The following is a 21,438-nucleotide window of genomic DNA, read 5'->3' on the forward strand; positions in this document are numbered from 1 at the left end:
GGCTCAAGCATCTGCCCTAGGAGGAATGGCTGCGAGAGCTGGCCTGTTTAGCCTGGGGAAGAGAAGACTGAGGGGGGATCTTATCAATGTGTATAAGTACCTGTAGGGAGGGTGTCAAGGGGATGGGGACAAACTCTTTTCAGTTGTCCCATGTGACATGACAAGAGGCAATGGGCAGAAATTGAACCACAGGAAGTTCCGCCTGACCATGAGGGGGAACTTCTTCCCTGTGAGAGTGACAGAGCACTGGCACAGGCTGCCCAGAGAGGTTGTGGAGTCTCCTTCTCTGGAGATGTTCAAAGCCCGCCTGGATACAACCCTGTCTAACCTGCTCTAGGTGACGCTGCTGAGCAGGGCGGTTGGACTAGATGATCTCCAGAGGTCCCTTCCAACCTTACCGAGTCTAAGATTCTATTTCAACTCTTTCTCAGAAAACACCCAGCCACTTCAAAAAACTTTAACATATCAATGTGAAAGTGGAAGGCAGTGAGGCTGCAGGAGCCAGGACAGAGTATTCTCAGTGATGTTTTTATGCTGCCAAAGTCAGCTGCTAGCTTCAGCAAACTGACAGGCAGGCGTGTGTTCAACGCATGTGCACACACACGTGCAGCTGCACTGTGGCGGCACACTGCAGCACTGACATTCTTAGAGTGGGACGAGAGCCAGCATCAGAAGAAGCAGCTTCACACTAATTCCTTCTTTTTTAATTAACATTTGTCAAATTTGGATAGAAGCCTAGGCTGCAAAATTTGGATGCAAAATTCAGAAAGCTCAGAAGCTGGAAACATTCACATGCAAGCTCTTGATTCAGGCTTAGCCCTATTTGTATGTCATGTAAAGATGACTTAATTGCTCTTACTGTAACTCATAGTAATATTCATGGTGATTTTTTTGTATGTCACAGTGCATTGCAGAGGTATATTCCAAGAAAGTGTCAGAGTTTAATGGTAGATGGACATTTGTTTTCCCTTTCAAGAGATTTCTGTCTCCAAATATTCTTCAGAAGATAGGAGACTTTTATAGCACACCACAGCTTCATACATGCCCTACTACCTCCTATCCCCTACATCTTAGGGACACCTTAATTCCATTAGTCTTCAGTTCTGACTTTGTGTTAGATACAAGTGTTGTAGGAAATAATGTGATTTAGTTTTAACATGACACCTGCTTCCTGCATCGATCCACTAGTGGAATAATTATATGGATAATCTTTTTTTTTTTTAGAACAGCCTTTCAGACTTCTCATGGCAGATTCCATTGCTCTCCTCATGCTTTCAAGGAAGGTGGTGTGGCTACTTGCTGCCTTGGTCAGATTGCTTTCAAAGCAGGTTCAAGTGATTTTACTGTTCCTTGGGCAAATGCTACTCTTTGCTAGATGAAAATTAACTTATGACAACAGAAGTGTCATGCATAGATAAATGCAGTTTCAGACAGTACTGTGAAAAATAATGTAGATGAATTACATATAATTAGCACACTATTTTAGAATTACTTTGGCATAAAGGACATTAGCTTCCCTTCTGGAGATCTTTATACCACGTAAGAGTATTTTAAAACAGAGAAAGAATCTTGATCAACATAAGGCAAGGTTTTTATTAAATTTATTTGTTGTATTAGCACAAAGGAGTAGTTTGGGGGAAAAGAATTTACATAAACAGCATTTATACAGCAATCCTAAAGCATTTGTGTGCTTTGCAGGCAATGCAGAAGGGTTTGCTTTATCCTAAGTTGAAATAAACCCACTGTTAAAGTAAATATGCAGTAGCAACACCACCTTATAAAGGGAACATGAATAATAACTTTTCTAATTTAAGCTGGATGTAGGAGGATATAGGTAGGCAGCAAAGAGGTTGGAAACTGATTTCTAGGTGTGATTCATAGAGATTTTTGGCAGCTGCTTGCACAGGTAAATTATAATATTCAGCATTTACATATTGCTTTTCATTTATTAAAATCTGCGGGGGTGTTTTTTGTTTTTGTTTTGGGGAGTTTTGTTTTTTGCAAATGAAATACTGAAGCACAAAGTTGAGAAACTTGACACCCATGGGACTGACTGACTGTAGGTCAAGCGTCTTTTTGTTTTACACAGGACACATCCATTGTTTCTACAAAATACTGCTGATGTGACAAATTTGCTTTTGAGTGAGAAACTGTTGCAAGATGAGTGGAATTACCTACAGAAGTTAGGGGAGGAATTTGATATAACTGGAATTCTAACAATTTTGTCTATGGTTTACAAACATTAGTAATCCAAAGGACGTACTAGTATATTAATATGGCTTGTTCTTCACTCCACACTCCATTAGCTTATAACCTCTAGAACCACTTTCTAGCTCATGTTTACCAAGAGAAAGAGTTCACTGTTGCCATGACGTTTCCAGCCCCATCTCTCTATATTTTTATTTCATTTTATATTATACATCTAGATTTGGTAACATTTATACCTGACAGAGATCAAAGTTAAGTGTTCTGACAATGACAGAAATCAAGAATAATCCAAATGAAGTCAATGGGGCTTTATGTATGCTGCAAGTGAAAGCAACATTTGACTCAATGCTAATACAAAGCGATTCTGAAATACAGTGATGATACCAAAAGGAAAAACAGAAAGCCAGCAGCGATCTCCACATCAGTTTTCACATTTTCTGGCCTTTGCGTAGATTATCTTTTTATTGCTTCTGTTACAGGCAATGTAAAAATAAAAATAACTACAAAGAACATCCATGTCAGACGACTACTCCAAAAAAGAAAAAAAAGTGAGGAATGGGGTTGTGCATTCACAAAGTTGTACAGGGCTCAGCTGTGGCTCTGACCTGCCATAGGAACACACCAAAATTGTCCCAGCACTAGTGTGGAGTGTGTCATGTTGTGTGCCCCCTGCAACTACTGTCTAGTTTCTGCTTTGCACCTTTGTCCTTATGGAAACATAACAGTAAACTTATTTATGTTATCCAGACATCAAGGTCAGAATAAATTCAAGGCTGTACAACAGACACAGAGAAAAGAATTTGTAACAGCTTGGGAACATGCATCCAATAGTGACATATACAGAAACCTTCTTGCTTCATCCTAATTGTGAATAATTTTAAATACTCAGAATTTCAGAGAAATACCAGTAGAACAGGTCTTGACGGAAACATTACATATCCACCCACCACAGGGCTAAGGAAAAGGGCCACTCCATGAGTAAACCAAAGTCATGCAGGGAATGGAGCCCACGTTTCATGTGAATGTCAGATCAGTAAACACTAGATCACATTCATCTTCATTGATCATACACATAAAGATCTTCCTGGAGTCATGATGCTAACCAGTGATTGCCTTTCAACCACAGTCCGATTTTCAGTGGGGCCCAGTGACTTGAAATCAACATTTTAGATTACTATGCTCGGTTCATAAACTTCAAGTGGAAGCAACAATTTACTTTGACTTGCAGCTGAAATCAAATTTGACTCAGGCTTTTAGGAAGGGTAATGCTGTATTATTTCAATATCAGCAATTAAATACTTTAATATATGTAAATGGCAATAATAGACATTTTGAATTCCTTTCAAGTCCTTTGCAAGCAATTTTCCTTCAGCACTGTAGAATATCTAATCAGGTTTAAAGATTACAGGCTGTGTCAGTAAAATTCTATACACTTTCACATTCCTTAGCATTCTACAATGAAGTAGACATGTTCATTAATAAGAATTTATTAGTATATTTGTAAGACATTTGCAGTAAATCTTTAAAGCAAAAAACTAAATGTAGGTCCATGTTGAGTCCAAAGTGTGCATAATGTTACTTAAAAGTGCACAACAAGCACCTTGTTAAAAAAAACAAACAAAAAACCCCAAACCCACCAAAGTAGAAAAACAAAAGGAAAAAATATCCAAAATAACAGAAAAGCAAATGATGGAAAACTGTATTTTGGGCAAATCAAGTCAGTTCCAAACAATTTTAATAGGCACCTACTGTGGTTTCTGGAATCACTGTTGCATGCATATCTCTAGTCATATTTGATTTCTCTTTTAGCTTTGACTGGAGTAAGGTGTGTTCCATTACACCAATTCGTATGTCCATCTGAATAGTTTCTTGCTTCAGTTTTGTTAAGGCCTGTTTAATCTTCACTAGAGGAGCTGTTTAAAAAAGATAAATAGCACATCTCTCCGTCAGCTGACTTAACACAACAAGCATTCTTATAATTCTCTCCTTAAAATTGAAGAATTGAATGAACAAAAGGGTGTTCTACTCTAGAGACATGACTGTACTGATACATTATTTTTAATATGCAAGACACTTTAAAGATGAAAACAGACAGTGATAACTTTGCTGTCTTTGACATCTTGGATCTGCGTAAAGATGTGCATAAACATTAGGATAGGTTTGTCAGTGATGTATTTTGCTCAGTTGTAAGCTGCATCCTCATAGCTGAGTTGGGTTACGGTATAGGTCATCTTACTTGTGAAAAAGCTATTAAAATGCTTTGTGTTCCACACTTAATTTCTAATCCCTCACTCCCAACTAGTATCATCCTACAGATGCTGCTGCATCATGCTGATCCTTGTGATTTTAGGCTTTGGAGTTTATCCTGATTTTTGTCCATGCTGTAGTACAGAAAGCGTGTTGCAAGGTAGGTGAATAGCTCCTTCCCAGTGACCATGCTCAAAATTTACTTATAAAACAACAGCTGTGACTACTTAAGTAAATTAGCCATCGTGGTTACAGCTAAATACAGATACAGCCTGCATATTTAGCCATACTATAATGTGCATCAATTTGTTTCTGCATTTGTACTCGTTATAGAGTTGGAACAGAATCCCTTTATCAGAAAAAATAAGCCATTAAACCCCGAGTCTGAGACAAATTAATTCAAATAGCTACATAGTTTTAAATATTGAAGAAGTCCATTACAAGCACCAGAACGAATTTTCTGACTCCAGCTAGCCTTAGCAGAGAACCTTATAGCTACTGCCAGTAACAATTTGAGTTACCGTGCTTGAACCTGCAAATGTGTGAAATGCCTTCAGTAAGTTACCAGTTATTAAAATCTGAGCCCCGAAAGTTTTGTCTTAGATTTTGTAGGTAATTTAGTAAAGGAAGGAAATGCTGGCATCCCTAGCTTCCACAGACATACATAACCTTCTGAAAGGGGTTATGACCTCTTTTCCTTAGACACTTTAAAAAATTTTAATATTGATATTTTAGATTAGTCCCTCACTCTGACTGTTTATTTTTCTTTAGTAAAGGTCCAATTATGTATCTGTCACTGAGAAGACGGGTGTTTTGTTTGAGGTAAGAAACATACTTACCACCATCAGTCATGCTGCTTCCTTTCTCTTCCATTTCCTGCTTTACTCTCTCTAATACTTCTGTAATCTTAAATTAGGGAAGATTTTATTAGTTAAACCAGATGAACATCAAGTATAAAAAACAAACTATTCTTTTGAATGGCTGCATTCATTAAAAAAAAGAGAGATCTGTCTTAACTGTTGTATCCAGAGAAACAATTTTTTTTCAACTATGATGAAAATTTAATTTAATTTAAATTCTAAATGTAGTAAAAACTATAGCAAAAATTGTAAAAGGTTGGCTAAGCAGCATTGATATTACTGAGAATCTGCACTTCCCAAAATAATAAAAAAAACAGTGCAAGTGTTGCAGTGCAGAACACTGCAATATCACTACAGACCAAGATTCACCAAATGACTATGACAACTGCACTTCTGGAAACAGCAAGGCTTCAGCAGGCGATGGTGGAACCCTGAGCAATGTTACTGCAGGAAAAGACGAAGCAGTAGCAAAATCTGCTGGCATGGCTATACATATGTGAAATGCATATATAAAGAATAAAATACATTTCAGCACTGACTATCAACCAGTTTGCCTTTATAGATGATGAAATGCAACTATATGATTCAAAGCTACATTCAAGGTAATTATTTTATATTATAGCCAAAAATATTAAAACAAAAAGCCTTTCACGTTAAGGCTTCAGTGAAGCCTTTTCAGTTAAAACAAGCAAACAACCACGTCACTTCATTCTTATTGTATTGTATTGGTGACAATATTGACACATTGTCACCATATCACCTAGTGGGCTGAGATTTGATCACATCCTTGAGGGTAAGTCTATGGTAACACCCATTATGTTTAATTTAGCATAGATATGCACCCCTTTATTAATCTAGTTCCAAGTCTACCAACCTGTGACATACTTTTCTTTACTAATCTGTCAACAATTTCCAAAGCACGAAAACATTTTAAATCTGAAGTCATCATAAAGTACTCCCTTTTTCAAAACTACTCCTTGAAGAGTGAAATAGAAAGAAGCTCAAATTCTGCAGAAGCCATACACTAAGAAATCTTTGACAGAAAACTTTTGTTAAGCTGCTATGATTATTACCTACCTAAAGTCTCAGACCTCTTTTAGATTTCCAACAAGTTCTCACAGTGGGGTCTATTACGTGACTATTTCAGATCTATTAGCCTCTAATAAATAAAGTAGACTTTTCAAATCCAAACAATTGAACTATTCTGAGAAGTTCTGAATTGGCCTAAGGGTTGAAAATTGGAGGATTAGGTGTCTGGGTTTTGTTTTTATTTGTTGCAACATGGATTTAAAAGAAATTACCAGAAACACAGTCCTAAGTTTGACTGGCATCAAAATTACTATTTGGTCAAATAATATTTTAAATACTTGGAAGGTGAAAATTTCTTTTTTTGTGTGTGTGTGTTCATTTTTACCAAAAATAAGAGTTGAGTTTCTCTTCTTCCAAAGACTGTATAGATGTGACTTGATTAATCCTCAATAATTCTAGGAGAGAGGCTATAACATACAGGAACGTTTACCCTCATTTACAAATTGGGGAAATTAGGAGAGCTTAAAAATACCTTGCCCAAGTTCACAAGTTAAAAATCAATGGGAACCTGGGATGAAAATTCAGGGATCTGACTAGACCACTTTCACTCAACAAACATATTAAGCTTTAACACAAGAACACATCAGAAAAAAACCTAAGTTTATAAAATTGCAAACACTAAACACTAAGTCTCTGAAACATTTTAAAATAAGCAAAATGCAAATTATGTGAAAACATATTTTACCTCTGAAAGCACTTTAATCCTCTCGGTTACTCCTCCACTTCCCTCCTGGTACTTCTCTCTAGCCTGGAAAGAAGCAATTTTTTTGCTCTAATGATAAAAACTGAAGGAATATACACATATAGCTCAGAGAATTTATAACACCAGAACCTGACGTCATGAGTCACAAGCCCAGGTCTCCCACAGTGTCCTAATGACATTAACAGGGTGATACATATAAGGTTTTCCTTGAAACATCAGCCCATACAATGACTATTATTCATAAATTTAAAGCAGTCTTAAAAATTGTTAGTCACAGCCCTAATGCATACACAGTAAGAAGTAGGTTTTCCTAATATTATTTACATGTGAGGAAACAAACACACAGAAAATTTATCACAATGGAGACAGAGCCTAATACTGAAATCCAGAATACTTTCAACAGTAAATTACTCTCTTGAAATTTCAGTTTATGACTCAAGTAGAAAATGTAAGCTGCTGTTTCTTTAGCTGTAAACAAATCATGAGATACTGCTACATAATCTTTTTCAAAGTGTTACAAAAAATAACTTTGAGAATATTTTGCATAATCTGAAATTAAGTTTGCAGTCATTCTGCAGTGAATCCTCTCTCCCCTGCCCCATATATCTGGAAATCAAGAGATCAAAAATCATCCTGTACCAACACCATATTTTTACTTCTTTTATTGAACAGAGTAAGTTTACATAGCAAAGTTGCACACCAGTGTTCCTAGTTTATTATCTGAGGTAGGTAACAGTCATATTCAATACTTCAGTTTACCAGCAAGGTAAACAGCAAGCACAGAAGTCAAATCCTGTTAGTCATATTTTTATGTAATGCCCAGAAATAGGAGCAAAAGAGCTAGCCAAATGGCAGCTTACACAAGATTCCTAACTAGAAAATTAAGAAGCTTCTCAAACAGCAGTCTATTGATACAAAAACTAAATGAAGTAGAGCGGTAATCAGAGTGCTTTGTGCAAATTAGCGCAAGTAATCAATTTAGGAGATGAGTGCTGGACTGACACTGTAGTTTTTCCACTCATCACAGATGTGTGAGCTTCACAGGGAAAGCAGAACTAGCAATTTACTAGCAGCTCAAGATTGGCAACAGATTTACATAATATTCATGCAAAAAACATTTACTTTCCTTTGCAGAATAGCTGAATTAAAACTGCTAATTTAGCTTAACAACTATATAATTTGACAGCCAATGAATTTTTCCCATGGTTTACATTCAACAGCAGAATTCACAGAAAACTCCCCCAATTCTTCTTTCCCTTCTCCCCTACTTAATAGCAAGTTAATAGAAAAGAAAGCAACCACAATAGGTCTGTGCATTACCTCACTCAACAAGGCTTGTGCTGAACGGTATTCTTGAACCAAATGCTCTAACTGATTGTTGATGTACTTTTCCCTGCTGTTGATCTTTTCCAATGTTCTGCTGATTTCATTATGAAGTTTGTCAAGGTAACCCTAGAAAATCATATTCTGTGGGCTGACAGTATACAGATAACACGTAAAGAACATTAAAACGATGCTGTAATTCAGAAGGGATATGGAATCATACAAGTGAGAGAAAAATAGTACAAAACACTATGTATAACCAATGAAGAATTACTCCTGGACGTCTTCTGTTTCACCCATCTCTAAAATTTGTACTTCAAGCTGTAGTGCTTCCATCAGTTCTCCCCCCTGATAAATTATGAATGTTACCATCAATAAATTAACAGCAGCATTTGACAGCGCTTTTTGTTTATTTTGTTGTAAATCAACTGTTAATCAGATTGTATTATTCCATTTTGCCCTCTGTACTCAGGATGTGCTTATGCTAATAATATGTTAATGAACTGTTATATCCCTATTAATCCTCATATGTAAAACTACTTCCCACAAGATCTTTCTTGCCAGTCCCACTGTCCTTAATCATCATTATCACATATTTCCTTTTTAGTTGTACAGCATTATCTTAAGGAAAGTAATTTTCAATCTATCTCTAAATGTATATCTAATAAAAGAGAAAATAAAAGCATTGATAAATCAGTGGAATATTCATAGCACACGCAAGACATACCCTAGTTTCTTTCAAAGCAGATTCAATTCCATCTTTATGCTGATGCATTTGATCTACATGGATCCTCCAATCCTAAAGAAAGATGCCACAAAGTAAAACATAAGTAAAATACAGCTTTATCCTTCACTGGTTGCTAAAGGAAGGCTGATACCCAACTCAGGGTCAGTCCTCTTGTGTACTGTTACCATGTATCATTCTGCCACTGCTATGTTCATACCCAGAGGCACTTGCTTAATGTGACAGTTGATAAATCTTCTAAACACTGCAATGTGATGCTCAGATCTAGAAATAAACAATGACATGCTCAATGACAGGGCAGTAGCTATGTTTTTTAGAGTCTATTTGATCTTCATGGAAGTATTTCTGCAAGAAACCACTCCGGGCACAAATATTGAAAATAATGATTATAGCTCTGCTAGCTAAGCTTATTCTTAGGGAGAGAAAACAAGTGCTTTGAATGTCCAAGACCTACAAATACAGAAGAACTATCAGATCTTCCTTTTCTAGTTAACCCTTACTATTATCAGGAAGAAGATGGAAAGAAATGAAAAATGCAGCAATACTCAAACTTGTTTTCAGCAGTGGGATAAAGCTAGAAGGGAGGAAAATTATTTGCAATTGCTAAGTCATAGAAAACACACATGGAGTCAGAGATGGGGGAATAAAAAATGGGCTGTTTTAACATGACTAGGTAGGCATCTTTTACTCTGAAATCAATTCCAGTCTTTATGACAAATTTTCACTTATCAGTTCAGACTTCTACATCCCCGAGACCCAGACCACAGCTGCAGGCAGTACTTTGAGTTCAGAATGAAGCAGAGTAGCAGCACTGCACAATTAATGTTATTCCAGTATTGTGTTTCTGAACATACTAAAAAGATTTTTAATCTTTTGGTAGCGTATTGGTCAAGGTGTTAAAAAATAAAGTGATGCTGATTGATCTTTATCACTTGAAATCAATTCTTGTAAAATAGGTAAAGAAAAATGGAACATGGCAGCTGCATACTTAATAAACACATGCCTGCCTTCAATCACAAATAGTTTCCCTGACTTGAAGTGATGCTACTCTACTCACCTTCACAGGACATGCACATAACTACCAAAGGACTGGTGCTTCTATCAGATAAGCACATGTGAGCACCTTCAACAGCTATTAAGCTCATGAGGTTTCATTGATATTTCCAGGTATGCAGATGCCCACTAGTCTCTTCAGGAATTAAACAAAGGCTAATAAAGAAAATGTGTGTATGCTGTATGTCTTACATTGGCAGCAGACTCAAGATCCTTTTCTTGGTCTGGTGACAATTGCTAGCAATTTTCCAAATGCTGAAGTTAAAAATAAAATAAGCAACAAACACTGGAAAACAAATAACCCCTTCCCTCAAAACTTTAAAAATACAATTAAGTTTCTAATGCACTCTGTTAAACCATTAACTTTCTCCTGGTATGACATATGCATGCACAGCTGAGGAAACTGAATATGATACTCTTCTTTATCAAAAGAAAAAAAGCTAAACTAGAATGAGTATTTTTTCCACTTATTTCTGAAAGCACAGAAACTAGAAGAAGAATCCTCTTTTCATGTTCATTTTGACATATTTCTTAAAGTCAAGAGATGATGCATTAAAATGGGAGCTAGTAAAACTCAGTTCCTACTGTGGCTTCAATTTTCTCTGTACACATTTATCAAGCTTTCATTTCTTAATGTGGGAAACAAGTATCATGCTCTCTGTAACAGGTGGGCTTGCTGAAGACCAGTGGAAGGTAGCCAAAACCAGGAGTTTCTTCACATAGAAGGGAATGTAGCGTAAAACAGGCAAGCAATTTAACATGTATTTGACATCTCAGTCTTTTTTTTTTTTTTTTTTTTTTTTTTTGGCAAGATCAATTATCTTTCATTGAATTCTGTATCACTCTGCAGACTGCTCCACCGCCTCAACTATCTGGGCCACTACAAATGCACAATTTCAATACTGCACCAATTCATGCATGTTATACAAGCGCTTAGAAAGAATGCTTGTGGCAATGCCAGGAAAAGGCACTAGACTTTGACTGGCCAAAGGCAGATGTCTACATCTGAGGTCCTCATTCTAGATTCTTTAGATTGGATTATGGAGAGAAATACACATTTCTAGGAAATGACAGATTTCATCTTGAGGTAGCTATCTAGCCAGACAAGTAAAATCAGTCCTAAGAGTACTCATTTCTTTTTGCTGAATATAAGTAAAGCCCATGATGACTAGATCAGAAATAGAGACCTATTTTACTGCCATATGAAGTTCAGCAGGATGAACTCCATTTAATCAACCTTTTATGTGGCTGACAAATAAAACAGTTGCATGTTAAGAAGCTCCTCGGTTATCTTCCAGGAAGATCTATTAATAACTGCTAGACTGAAGGTATAATTTCTGAAAAGTATGAATCCATTGGAAATGTTTAATGATTTAAGAAGTTTCCACTGAATTCAGATAAATGTATGAAAATAAGGTGCCCTGCTAGCAGCAGGAAAAAAGCAATTATTATACAATACTGAAGAAAACACTATTGTGAAGTATTTCTTATAGGGTCAAAGTAAGCAACAAAGGTTCTGACATGATAGGCTTGGAAAAGATTATTATTTATTAATGATAATAATATCATTATTAACGATTCTGGGCATAACAAAAAAAGAGAATAAATGTAAATGGAAATGTAATCAACATTGCTGATTCAAAGCACACTTTATTCACCAAATGTACACACACAAATCCACTCTCACATACCTTATTGTCAGTCCTGACTGTAACTTTCAGCTGTGGAAGCACACGTTCCACTTCCAGATTCCACTCTGCTGCATCTGTCGTGGACTCCAAAATCTCTTCTTGCTTCGCAGAATCATTAATGTCCTGCATTAAAAAAACAAAAAACAAAAAAGTTTTATACAAGAGATGATCATTATACATAGTGAGAACTGTTAGAAGCCACATTACAATGCCTTACAGCATTCATATCAATAAATCACTTATAACCAGAAAGATCTAGAACTACTGATATAACTGAATTTCTAATGGCTTTCTTTGAATTCATAAAGATTAGGAATTGAAGTAAGTATCTTTTCTGAACATAGAATTTAAAAGAAATGCATGTAAGAAACTATAACAATTTTCAGAAATAACAGGGGAAAAATAATAAAAATGCATTTAAGAAACTAACACTGCTTCTGTAATAGTCTCCGCAAAAATGTCTTGTAAATCATCCTTGCAGGGAGATCACTTTGGAAATTGGCTGTTTATTTTTCTTTTAAAATAAGCTAATTCACTTCAGTTGGAATATTTTTCAAGTTTAGCATATGCAAGTATTTTCAGATTTAAGTCTAACATAAATAAATCAGAGCTAAACATATCAGACCTCTGAAGAGGGGGTGGATGAGTAACAACTTACTGATTTGTAAGATTGTGCCTTTAGAACATTCAGATCGATGAAGTTTTCTTCACTGTCTGACTCTTCTTCCTTAAGAAAAGTTGCAAAGTAAGACTTCAATAATTATTGCATTTTCTTTCTTCAAAATTTTTATTTTGCAGGAGCACAGGAAAAGGGGTATTAAATTCCAAATTTCTGAACAAATCAGAACATGGAGAGTTTTTGAAAATGGAGCTTGCATTTACATAAAATCTTCTGAGGACACACAGCATCTTCTGGTATGAGCAGGCAGACGGAAACTGCCTCGCATTTCCCATTTCCCTGGAGGTGCTACAGGATTAAAAGCCAAGCAAACAAAAAACATGATATGGGCCATTATCAAGAAGTTACAGTACCACAGGACTATTTTGGTGTAACCAAGCCATAAAACTTTCCCTTTAAAAGGAATAGGAACAGCTAAACCTCTACACAGTATTCAAGATGCAGTTTGCAACATGGATTTACATTTGCAGAATGATGCCATCTTTTACGGCTATCCAGAATGATGCTTTCTGTTTCACTCCATTTTTTTTTCCTAATACCACCAATCAGTCAACCTACTTTCTTGCCCATGACTGAGCATAGGCCTGATGGGTTAGTAGAATTATTTATTCTAGACTCAAGATTTCATTTTTCAGTGATCATGATCAGCTCAGAACCTATCACTGCGTATGTAAAATCAAAGATGTTTTTCCCATATGTTACTCTCCATTTATCTATGCTGAACTTCACCTGCCATTTTATCACCCATACACTTCCCCTTTGTGCAGTCTGACCTTCTGCAGTTCTTTTCAGTCAGTTCTTGTCTCTTCCTCTGAAGCCAGTTTTCATTATTCACCCCTTTTCTAAACAATTTTTGAATGCTGAAATAGTACAGGCCTTAGTATAGACACCTTCAGGACTCAATTAGTGAAAACTTGGGAGCTTATTTCTGTACCTTACCTAGTTTTCAACCAACAAGGACCACTTACATTATGCTAGCTTATTTGATTCTGGCATATTTGGCCCTTAACCCCCTAATTCTGCAAGGAATTAATGGTGACTAGATTAGGACTTTCTTTTGCTATGCAAATAATACGTACTTGTGCAGCACATAGAAGAATGTATTACAACACTAATACAATATTAAAATAAAAGTGTAGTTATCAGAACTGAAGATAGAAAATGAACAGATTTGGCTGGACTAGCTACTGTTCACGTGGTTCCCCAAGACATACAGAACTAAGCATGTCCTTATCAGCCTCATCAGTTTTATTCGAAAGAAGTAAAGGTGGAAAAAACAATCAAAGAAGCTCATCATTAGTATTTAACCAGTAGCAATTCTGCTGAATTCCATTATGCATACAGGTAGTATATTCAGGACATATCCATATATTGGCAGCAACAATGGATTGGAAATAAATTGTTATATCAGCATATAATTAAACCTTGTAGAACCAACAGGGGCTCCAAAACGCGGTCATCTGCATGGTTTAAACCTAGTTGGGTGGTTTTACCAACACACAAGCTTCAAATATTTCACTGAATGTTAGGTGTGAAAATCATGGTCTCAAGACACAATCTCAGAGCAAATACAGAGATTCTTTCAAGAGTTTCATCTGTGCTTTAGTTAAATGTTCTTCTCCACTTCGCCATTTAAACCTTAGGTCTTAACAAGACATAAATAAAAGCAGATAGCTTACTGTTTTCTTTTTTAAAGCTCTTAGCCAACAGTTATGTTTTGAGGCTTGTCAAACACGCAGTTCTGAATGCCTCTTTCTTTCTCAGAATTATTCAGACTTTTCCTGTGGTGACTTCATAGCAGATAAAAATGCAACCAGATATTGATACTTACTTTCCAGTGTTTACATATTGCATAAAATTAGGCTGGATTTTTTCTTGGTTAATAAAAATGAGAAAAAGGCAACTCTCAGGAAAATTGTGAGAAAAAGAGGAAGAGAAGTGAACTCTTCAGCTTATGTTTTTGAGGACTATTGTGGCACATGAGTTAGGCTGAATTCAGAGCCATATGATAACATTACTAGCATAGTACTTTCCACATTTGTGACCTTCAGCTGTTCCCAAGCACTTGAAAAAGCTGAATATAAAAATATGATAGTTCTGGCATGTTCTATCTTGTATTGCTGCACTTAGGACTCCAGAAAATTCTTTTGTCCTCAAATAATTTACTTGCCCAGCAAGTGAGTACTCCTCAGGCACAGCTTTGACTATTTTGGTTTGTGATCTACATTAACTTTGCAAAGAATCATCACCTTTTGGCTAAGCCAGATGTGAAACTAACTTCTTTTTGTTATTTTCACTTCAATCATCTTCAACTAGCTTTCCTCTCCAGAAAAGTCTTGTTTAAATCAGCAGTAAAACAATGTACTTCAAGTACACCAAGAGAAGCTCATGAAAATGAAGATGCCTCCTTGCGATCACATTATGCCACTAGGTTGCAGACAGTGAGACTCCAACTCTCAAAAACAATCGCTGAGAAAGTCAATCAGTAACAAAACTTCTATTCAACATCCATCTATCCATCACTAAATGCTAAAAACATATTTGAATTTATAGCCTTATTTTGTAAGGCTAGGCAACTTCATAGACAAGGCAACTTCACTGTAATTATTACAGGTAAACAGGCCTAAACAAAAAAGCTGATCCTCAAACATTGCCATGGTGGTGGAAAATGATATTTCAAAGCTCTTGAAACTATAATCTATAGGATATAGGGATAGTTTATGCTTTTTTCTTTACATCTGTCATGGTAATTAGAGCTCATAGAAAGACTTATTTGCAGCCTGAATGGATGACATGATATAAACATTTTATTCATAGAATATATTGTGATGAAGTGCCATTATATTGCCCTACAGAAACAATTCTGTAACTTTTATTTCGGTCATTGTAGGCATTTTTAAAACAAATCCTCAGTTTCTAGAAGACCTTTTTCATCTACTCTCTTCCCAAATCTTCAGCTCAACTAAGTATCAAAGTTATTGCTTGGTATTTACAGTAAAGTCTGATTTATGACAGTTAGCGCTCTATTAATGAGGTGCTGAGCAACTATTTAAACAAATATTGGCCAACTCTGGAAGCAGGGATTGGTTCAAGTGTCACTGAACATCAACAGCTTGCCTCAGTAGAAAATAAAAGTTCTGAATCTATCTAATTTTAATGTCTTGCTAGATACCACCACACTTGTATTAACTATAAATGCTCATTAGCCTGTATGTTCTGTACTGAAGAGTTTATAACCTTATCTAAAAGGAAACAAGAAATCCTACAGAGAAGGTGGTGATGCAGGAAAGAAAATGCAGGGAAAAAAGAAAAAAACAGTAGAAAATACTTCCTAAACAAAGCCAAATAAAATGTACAGTGAGTAAAAATTATCTCATAGTTGACCAATACCAACATAATCAAAGTCAGTCAGGTAACCTTACCACAACTTCCTCCTCCAGTTTATTGAGCGTTAATTCTGCATCATCTTCTGTTATTTCCTCTTCTTCTAGCTCTTCTGTTGGATATATTGGTCTGCAGTATGTTCAAAGAACACCAGCTTATAAACACAGTTAATAAGATGTTATTCTGTAAATTGCTCCTAATCAAACAAAAGACTTCAGGAGGAAAATGGATGATGTAGAATATGACTAGACAGTGATTAGTCTCTAATATTTTTAAACAAATAGAATTAATATTCAGCCTCAAAGCCTTTGTTCAACTTAAACTTAGACTTCAAAGCGAGGGCTAATTATTATGCTAAGCACTATAGCACATTTGTACTGCAAAGGCAGCTGGGGACTAACTTTTGATTCATTTTCTTTTTTGGTCTAATTTTATGAAATTCAAGTACATTTCTGAATTTTGGCTTACAGATGAAATCCAGGTACTAAATAGATAAAGTGATAAAAAATTTCCAAGGTAGAAATTACTTTGCTATACCCTGACAAAACCAATCAGAGGGAGGGAATAAAATAAAAGAGCACTTTTAAACAAATTTTCATATACTTAAAATTGTTCTTCATCTAATTTCTCCTGATATTTCCTTCAGATTAAATACTCAGAGTTACTGCAGCCTATTTGTAACAGGATTCAAATAGTGTGCATACCTCCAGCTGTAAAGGTTAAGAATTTTGCTAATGATTGATAGGACCTAAAGGGATATTGATGTTTCAACAGAACTATCAGATTAGCAAACAGTTACATATAGGAAAATGAACAAAACGAGGTAATCAGTCAACTTTTTATTAATTTAGCCTATTAATTACCAAAACTCATCCTTGCCAGTAATGCCACTAAACTGCATGAATATGCATGAGGAATTAATCTGACCTACTGCTTCAAGCCTAGCTGAATTTGTTTTGAATCTCACAGAAGTATCAAATGAAACATTTCCTGTCATTATCACATTTTGTCTGTTATCCTTTACAATTACAATTTACATTTGTTCATTGGAAAATGACGTATAAGGCAGGAGTCTTAAAAGTGTACTACATACCTTTTCCAGCTAAAGCCAGTGTATTTCAAGGCTTCTTCAGCTAAACAGTCCAGAACGTAGCATGCCTGTTCTCCATAACCTGCCTTTAATTTTGAGGGAGGAAAATCCACAGGCCTTCCCTAAAATAACAAGGTAGTGCTGTTTACTAGCTGCTATCCATCAATCAGGCTTTCTTCTCAGGAAGTGTCCACTTCATATGAAGAATTTACCAATTTAATTCATATTCTTTCCCTGTGCAACTCCAGTCAGGTAAGAGAAGGGAAAGTAGAACAACCCAAGGAACAGATGCACTATAGAATCTTAAAGTATGCTGCGAGAGGATACCCACAGGGAGCAGAAGAGTCAGAAGCTGCAAGGGAGCTCAGCTGTCAAGCAGACACATGACATGCTGGCAAAGTAATGAACAGAAAAGGAGGAAATCAGGCACTGAGATTCAAACACTAGCTTTTCAACATTGCCTTGTTTGTTCCAGATTTTATTGATAATTTATTACTGTCCTGCAGAATTACTGTCTTAGTATGTTACAGTTTTACTTTTTCAGCGAACAGCATACTTAACATTGTTTAGAAGTGCATCACAGTATTATCTTCCACAAGATCATATTTTATACATATTTTACAAGTGCATCACAGTATAATCTTCCATAAGATCATATTTTACACAAATATTTTACACTATTTAGGTTTTGATTTTTTATTCAACTGTACATTTTGAAAAATAGTTACTGAATTATCCCTCAGGCAGAGAAGAGAATTCCCTCTTAAGTAGACATACCCTCCTGACCCTAAGGGGCTTTTTAAAAAAAAAAAAAAAAAAAAAACTATTGAAAAAATCCCGATAGCTTCTGACAGTTTATGCAAAAAGATACAAACCCAATTCTAAACCATTTTTTTAATATGAGTTATACCATTGACTTTAGCAGGTGCAGGACCGTAAGCACTAATTTCTGAGAATTATACTACTAAACACAAGCTTTATATATGTGGCAGTACAAGAAGCGAGTCTGATTTAATCCATTTTACAAATGGTGGGAACAAAACTAATTAGAATCACATATAATACCATAAGACCATTTCTGTAGGCCCAAAATTTAGCACATAGGTACCGCTATAAAATTACCATTAGCTAATTACTATCACACAAACAGGAAAAAGTCTGCACAGTCCTTGGGAATATACTCAGACAGGGGAGGAAGTGTGATTACTGTTATTTCATATTTGAAACACCTTTGCAAAGACAGCATGTGAATCACTTACAAATGACCGCAGTTCTGAGAGTATTTTTGATATTATTGCATTGGGATCATCATATTCTTGTGGCTGTTCGAAGGGATGTCCTGCTTTAGTGATCAGCCAAGCAGCAAGTGTACAAAACATAAAGAACTGCTCACCAGGATTAGTGGGCAGTGCAAAGTAGTGCCTGTTTAAAAAGGAAAAACTGTAAATAAAGATATTTTGCATTCCTGAAGCAATTCTAATATTACAGGTCAGCACAGGCTAGCAAAGCAGTTTTGTTAACTGAGTTCTCAATGAGCGAATCGCTTGAACTAAAATTCAGGATGTCTATTTTCACATACCACTGCAGCAGAGTATATTTTCTAAATGTAATTCATCTGATTCCTGATTTAAATCAGTTATTAGTCAACGTTAGACTTACAACGAAAGGGAAATTGGGCTCTCCTCCTCCCTTCCAGCAGGATTAGGCAGATTCACTTAAACACCACTAAATTAATATTTCCATATAAAACCAAGTTACTCTGCTAATTTACCTGAACAGCCTTGAAATAAGTTGAGGTCAATTCTGTTCCCATTGACTTTTAGGGATGCAGAATCCACTCCATCATTCCGTAAAATATCACCAAGCAATTAAGGTTCTACAGAAAGGAGTCATTCAAATGTCACTTGCATAACATAACATATTTTTAAAAGCTCAAAAGGAATTAAAAGTCATAGACTCATAATCATCAATACCTTGTCGTCCACGAATGAGACGAACTGGCTTTGTTTAATCTGAGGCAGTTTTCACAGGGAAGAGGACTTAAAGCGCAAGAGAAAATTTAACTTTTAAACCATCATAAGAATGGGTTATTAAAATTACCTGAGAACTACTGTCAATGCCACACAACAACTAATCTATTCTAAAACCAGTATGAATACGATCTACTGCTAAAGCTTTATACTTGTACCCATGACACAGGAAGCCATGGTGGATTTGTCTCATCTCTCTCTTATTTACTTTAGAAGAAGTTAAAAAATGCTTCAGAAATGCTTCCTTCTCTCCAGTAAAAGAGGTCTATACAAATATCTCAAAGAAAAGTATCTGTATTGGGGTCATATGAATATGCTTCCTCATGTTATAAAAAGATTTTTCTATTCCTCCAAGTGACCACACAAAAACTTGAATGACACTTCTGTGCGGAGGAGACAGCAAATTTAACAAAGCTTGGTTGCCTGGAGGGACATGTCCTGTGTCTGCATACAGTCCTCACCCATGCCATTATACAACAGAAATCCTACCTCCTGTTCCTTCCCTAACAGCCTCAAAGATTCTTCCTGGCAACAGAAATGCATCCAGTTCCTTGCTCCAAAATTCCCCAAACCTCTTCCCCTTCCCATGTCCCTCAACTAGCTGGTGAGCAAGAGGCAGGAGTATCTAAATAAGCGTAAAAGCTCAGATCAGGAGCATGCTTTTAAAGTACTTCTTCCTTTTGCCCCCACTCACTGTGTTTTAGGTCACATTACAGAGGAGAGCATTCAAACTGAATGTATTTTGGATGAAAGTACATTGAAAAACGTGGTCCAAGAGTGCATCTAATGTAACATCTAATGTAGCATCTGTAACAGCAGCCCATTAAACATCACCAGCAAAGAAATTTAAATTATTTTCCTTACAGAGCATAAAAGTAAGTATTTAAAAGCTTTGGATTTGTTATATTTAATATGTTCTTGCACCTTCTTATCTTAATGTCTGGCGTATGCATGCCATCTCCCTCATTTTCTTTAAAGTTTTCGTAAATATGCTGTTACAATAGGCAGTCCCATCCTAATTGAAATGGGTTTTTTTTTAAATCTAAAGTATTAATTAGCAGTGATATGCCATAGCTATGAATAGAAAACATTTTTTTTAAACCAATCTTAATAATGGTTTGAATCATAGAACGGTAAGTTTGGAAGGGACCTCTGGAGAGCATCTAGTCCAACCCTCAGCATAGCCCATACAGGGACTGAATCCATGACCTTGGCATTAGCAGCACCATGCTCTAACCAACTGAGCTAAACCTGCCCCCTAATAATCCTTCATCTTTGAAAACATCCTAATGCCAGCCTCTTGTCACTGCTTATTTTAAACATGGCAAACATACAAACAGCCCAAACGACCAAGCTGAATATGTGGTCATTTTTGCTAATATAATTTCTGTCTCCTAATAATTGTTATCTTGCCTTAAATAAGATGTCAAACCTGGTGGGATCATTTATGTGAGGTATATGAAGACTTCTGCAGGACCTGCTGGACTGTTTACTACAATCCAAATGAGGAATCAAAAAGAAAAAAAAAAGGAGGGGTATTGAATACTTGGAATTTCTTTTTACTAGCGTTCCGATTTAGCATCTTCGATACGCATATTCGTTGCCACATTCTGATACCTTTCACCTCAACAAAGAAGGCTACGAACTTTTGTCAAGAGTTTCACACTACGCCTTCAACACTTACTGTTTAAGCCTTACCTAAAGCAGACACAAGCACGATCAGGATGCAAGTCCACTGGCCTGCAACAGGCAGTACTGCCGAAGCCCCTCAGTTGCTAGCCCTTGCCACCTGCCCGCACAAACTCCTGAGTGCAGCGCAAAGGCGACGCCTGCTCACTGCACCTCCGGCACCTGAAGCCTCGCGTGGCAGCGCACAGGAAGGGCACAGGCAACCCCGTGACAGACGGGGAAGCGGTTCTCTTGCCCTCCCCTCTGCAGCTGCGCGCCCCGGCAGACCGGGGCACCGGTTTCCCCTCCGGCAGCGGACATTCCCCCATTTTCCCCTGTCAAGAGGAGGAGGAGGAGAAGGAGCAGGAAGAAGAGGTCCCAGGCGCCCGCGCCGCCAGCAGCGGAGCCCCTGCCCTCGCCGGGCCGCCCCCGCCGAGCGCTGTGGCCCGCACCTGGAGAGCGGCCGCATGTTGTGGCGCCGCAGCGCCTCCTCCTCGTAGCTGAGCAGCTTCAGCTTCTCCAGCACGTCCTCCATCAGCACGAACATGTGATAGGCCGCGCCTGGGCCCCGCTCCGCCGCCGCCTCCTCCCCACCCCGCGGCTCCCGGCCGCCACCGCCGCTCCCGGCCTCCTCCGCCATCTTCGCGGTCCCCCGCCGCCGCCGCCCG

General features: G+C 37.0%; 1 protein-coding gene across 2 annotated transcripts; it reads right to left on the reverse strand.

The window, feature by feature from the left end:
• Nucleotides 1-1,569: 1,569 nt before the first annotated feature.
• IFT57 (intraflagellar transport 57) lies at nucleotides 1,570-21,389 on the reverse strand. Of its 2 annotated transcripts, none has more exons than XM_062596743.1 (11): nucleotides 21,223-21,389; nucleotides 18,332-18,494; nucleotides 17,076-17,194; nucleotides 16,021-16,111; nucleotides 12,578-12,646; nucleotides 11,920-12,042; nucleotides 9,158-9,229; nucleotides 8,428-8,559; nucleotides 7,090-7,152; nucleotides 5,295-5,361; nucleotides 1,570-4,121 (listed from the first exon to the last, which is right to left on the reverse strand). In XM_062596743.1, the coding sequence occupies exons 1-11, from the start codon at nucleotides 21,315-21,317 to the stop codon at nucleotides 3,943-3,945; spliced, it is 1,173 nt and encodes a 390-aa protein (XP_062452727.1). In that variant the 5' UTR covers nucleotides 21,318-21,389; the 3' UTR covers nucleotides 1,570-3,942. The 2 variants fall into 2 exon arrangements, with proteins under 2 accessions (XP_062452727.1, XP_062452718.1); XM_062596734.1 differs by lacking the exon at nucleotides 21,223-21,389 and adding an exon at nucleotides 18,844-19,744.
• Nucleotides 21,390-21,438: the final 49 nt, after the last annotated feature.

Source organism: Rhea pennata, chromosome 1 (genome assembly GCF_028389875.1).
Source record: "Rhea pennata isolate bPtePen1 chromosome 1, bPtePen1.pri, whole genome shotgun sequence".
In the NCBI taxonomy this organism is placed as follows: domain Eukaryota; kingdom Metazoa; phylum Chordata; class Aves; order Rheiformes; family Rheidae; genus Rhea; species Rhea pennata.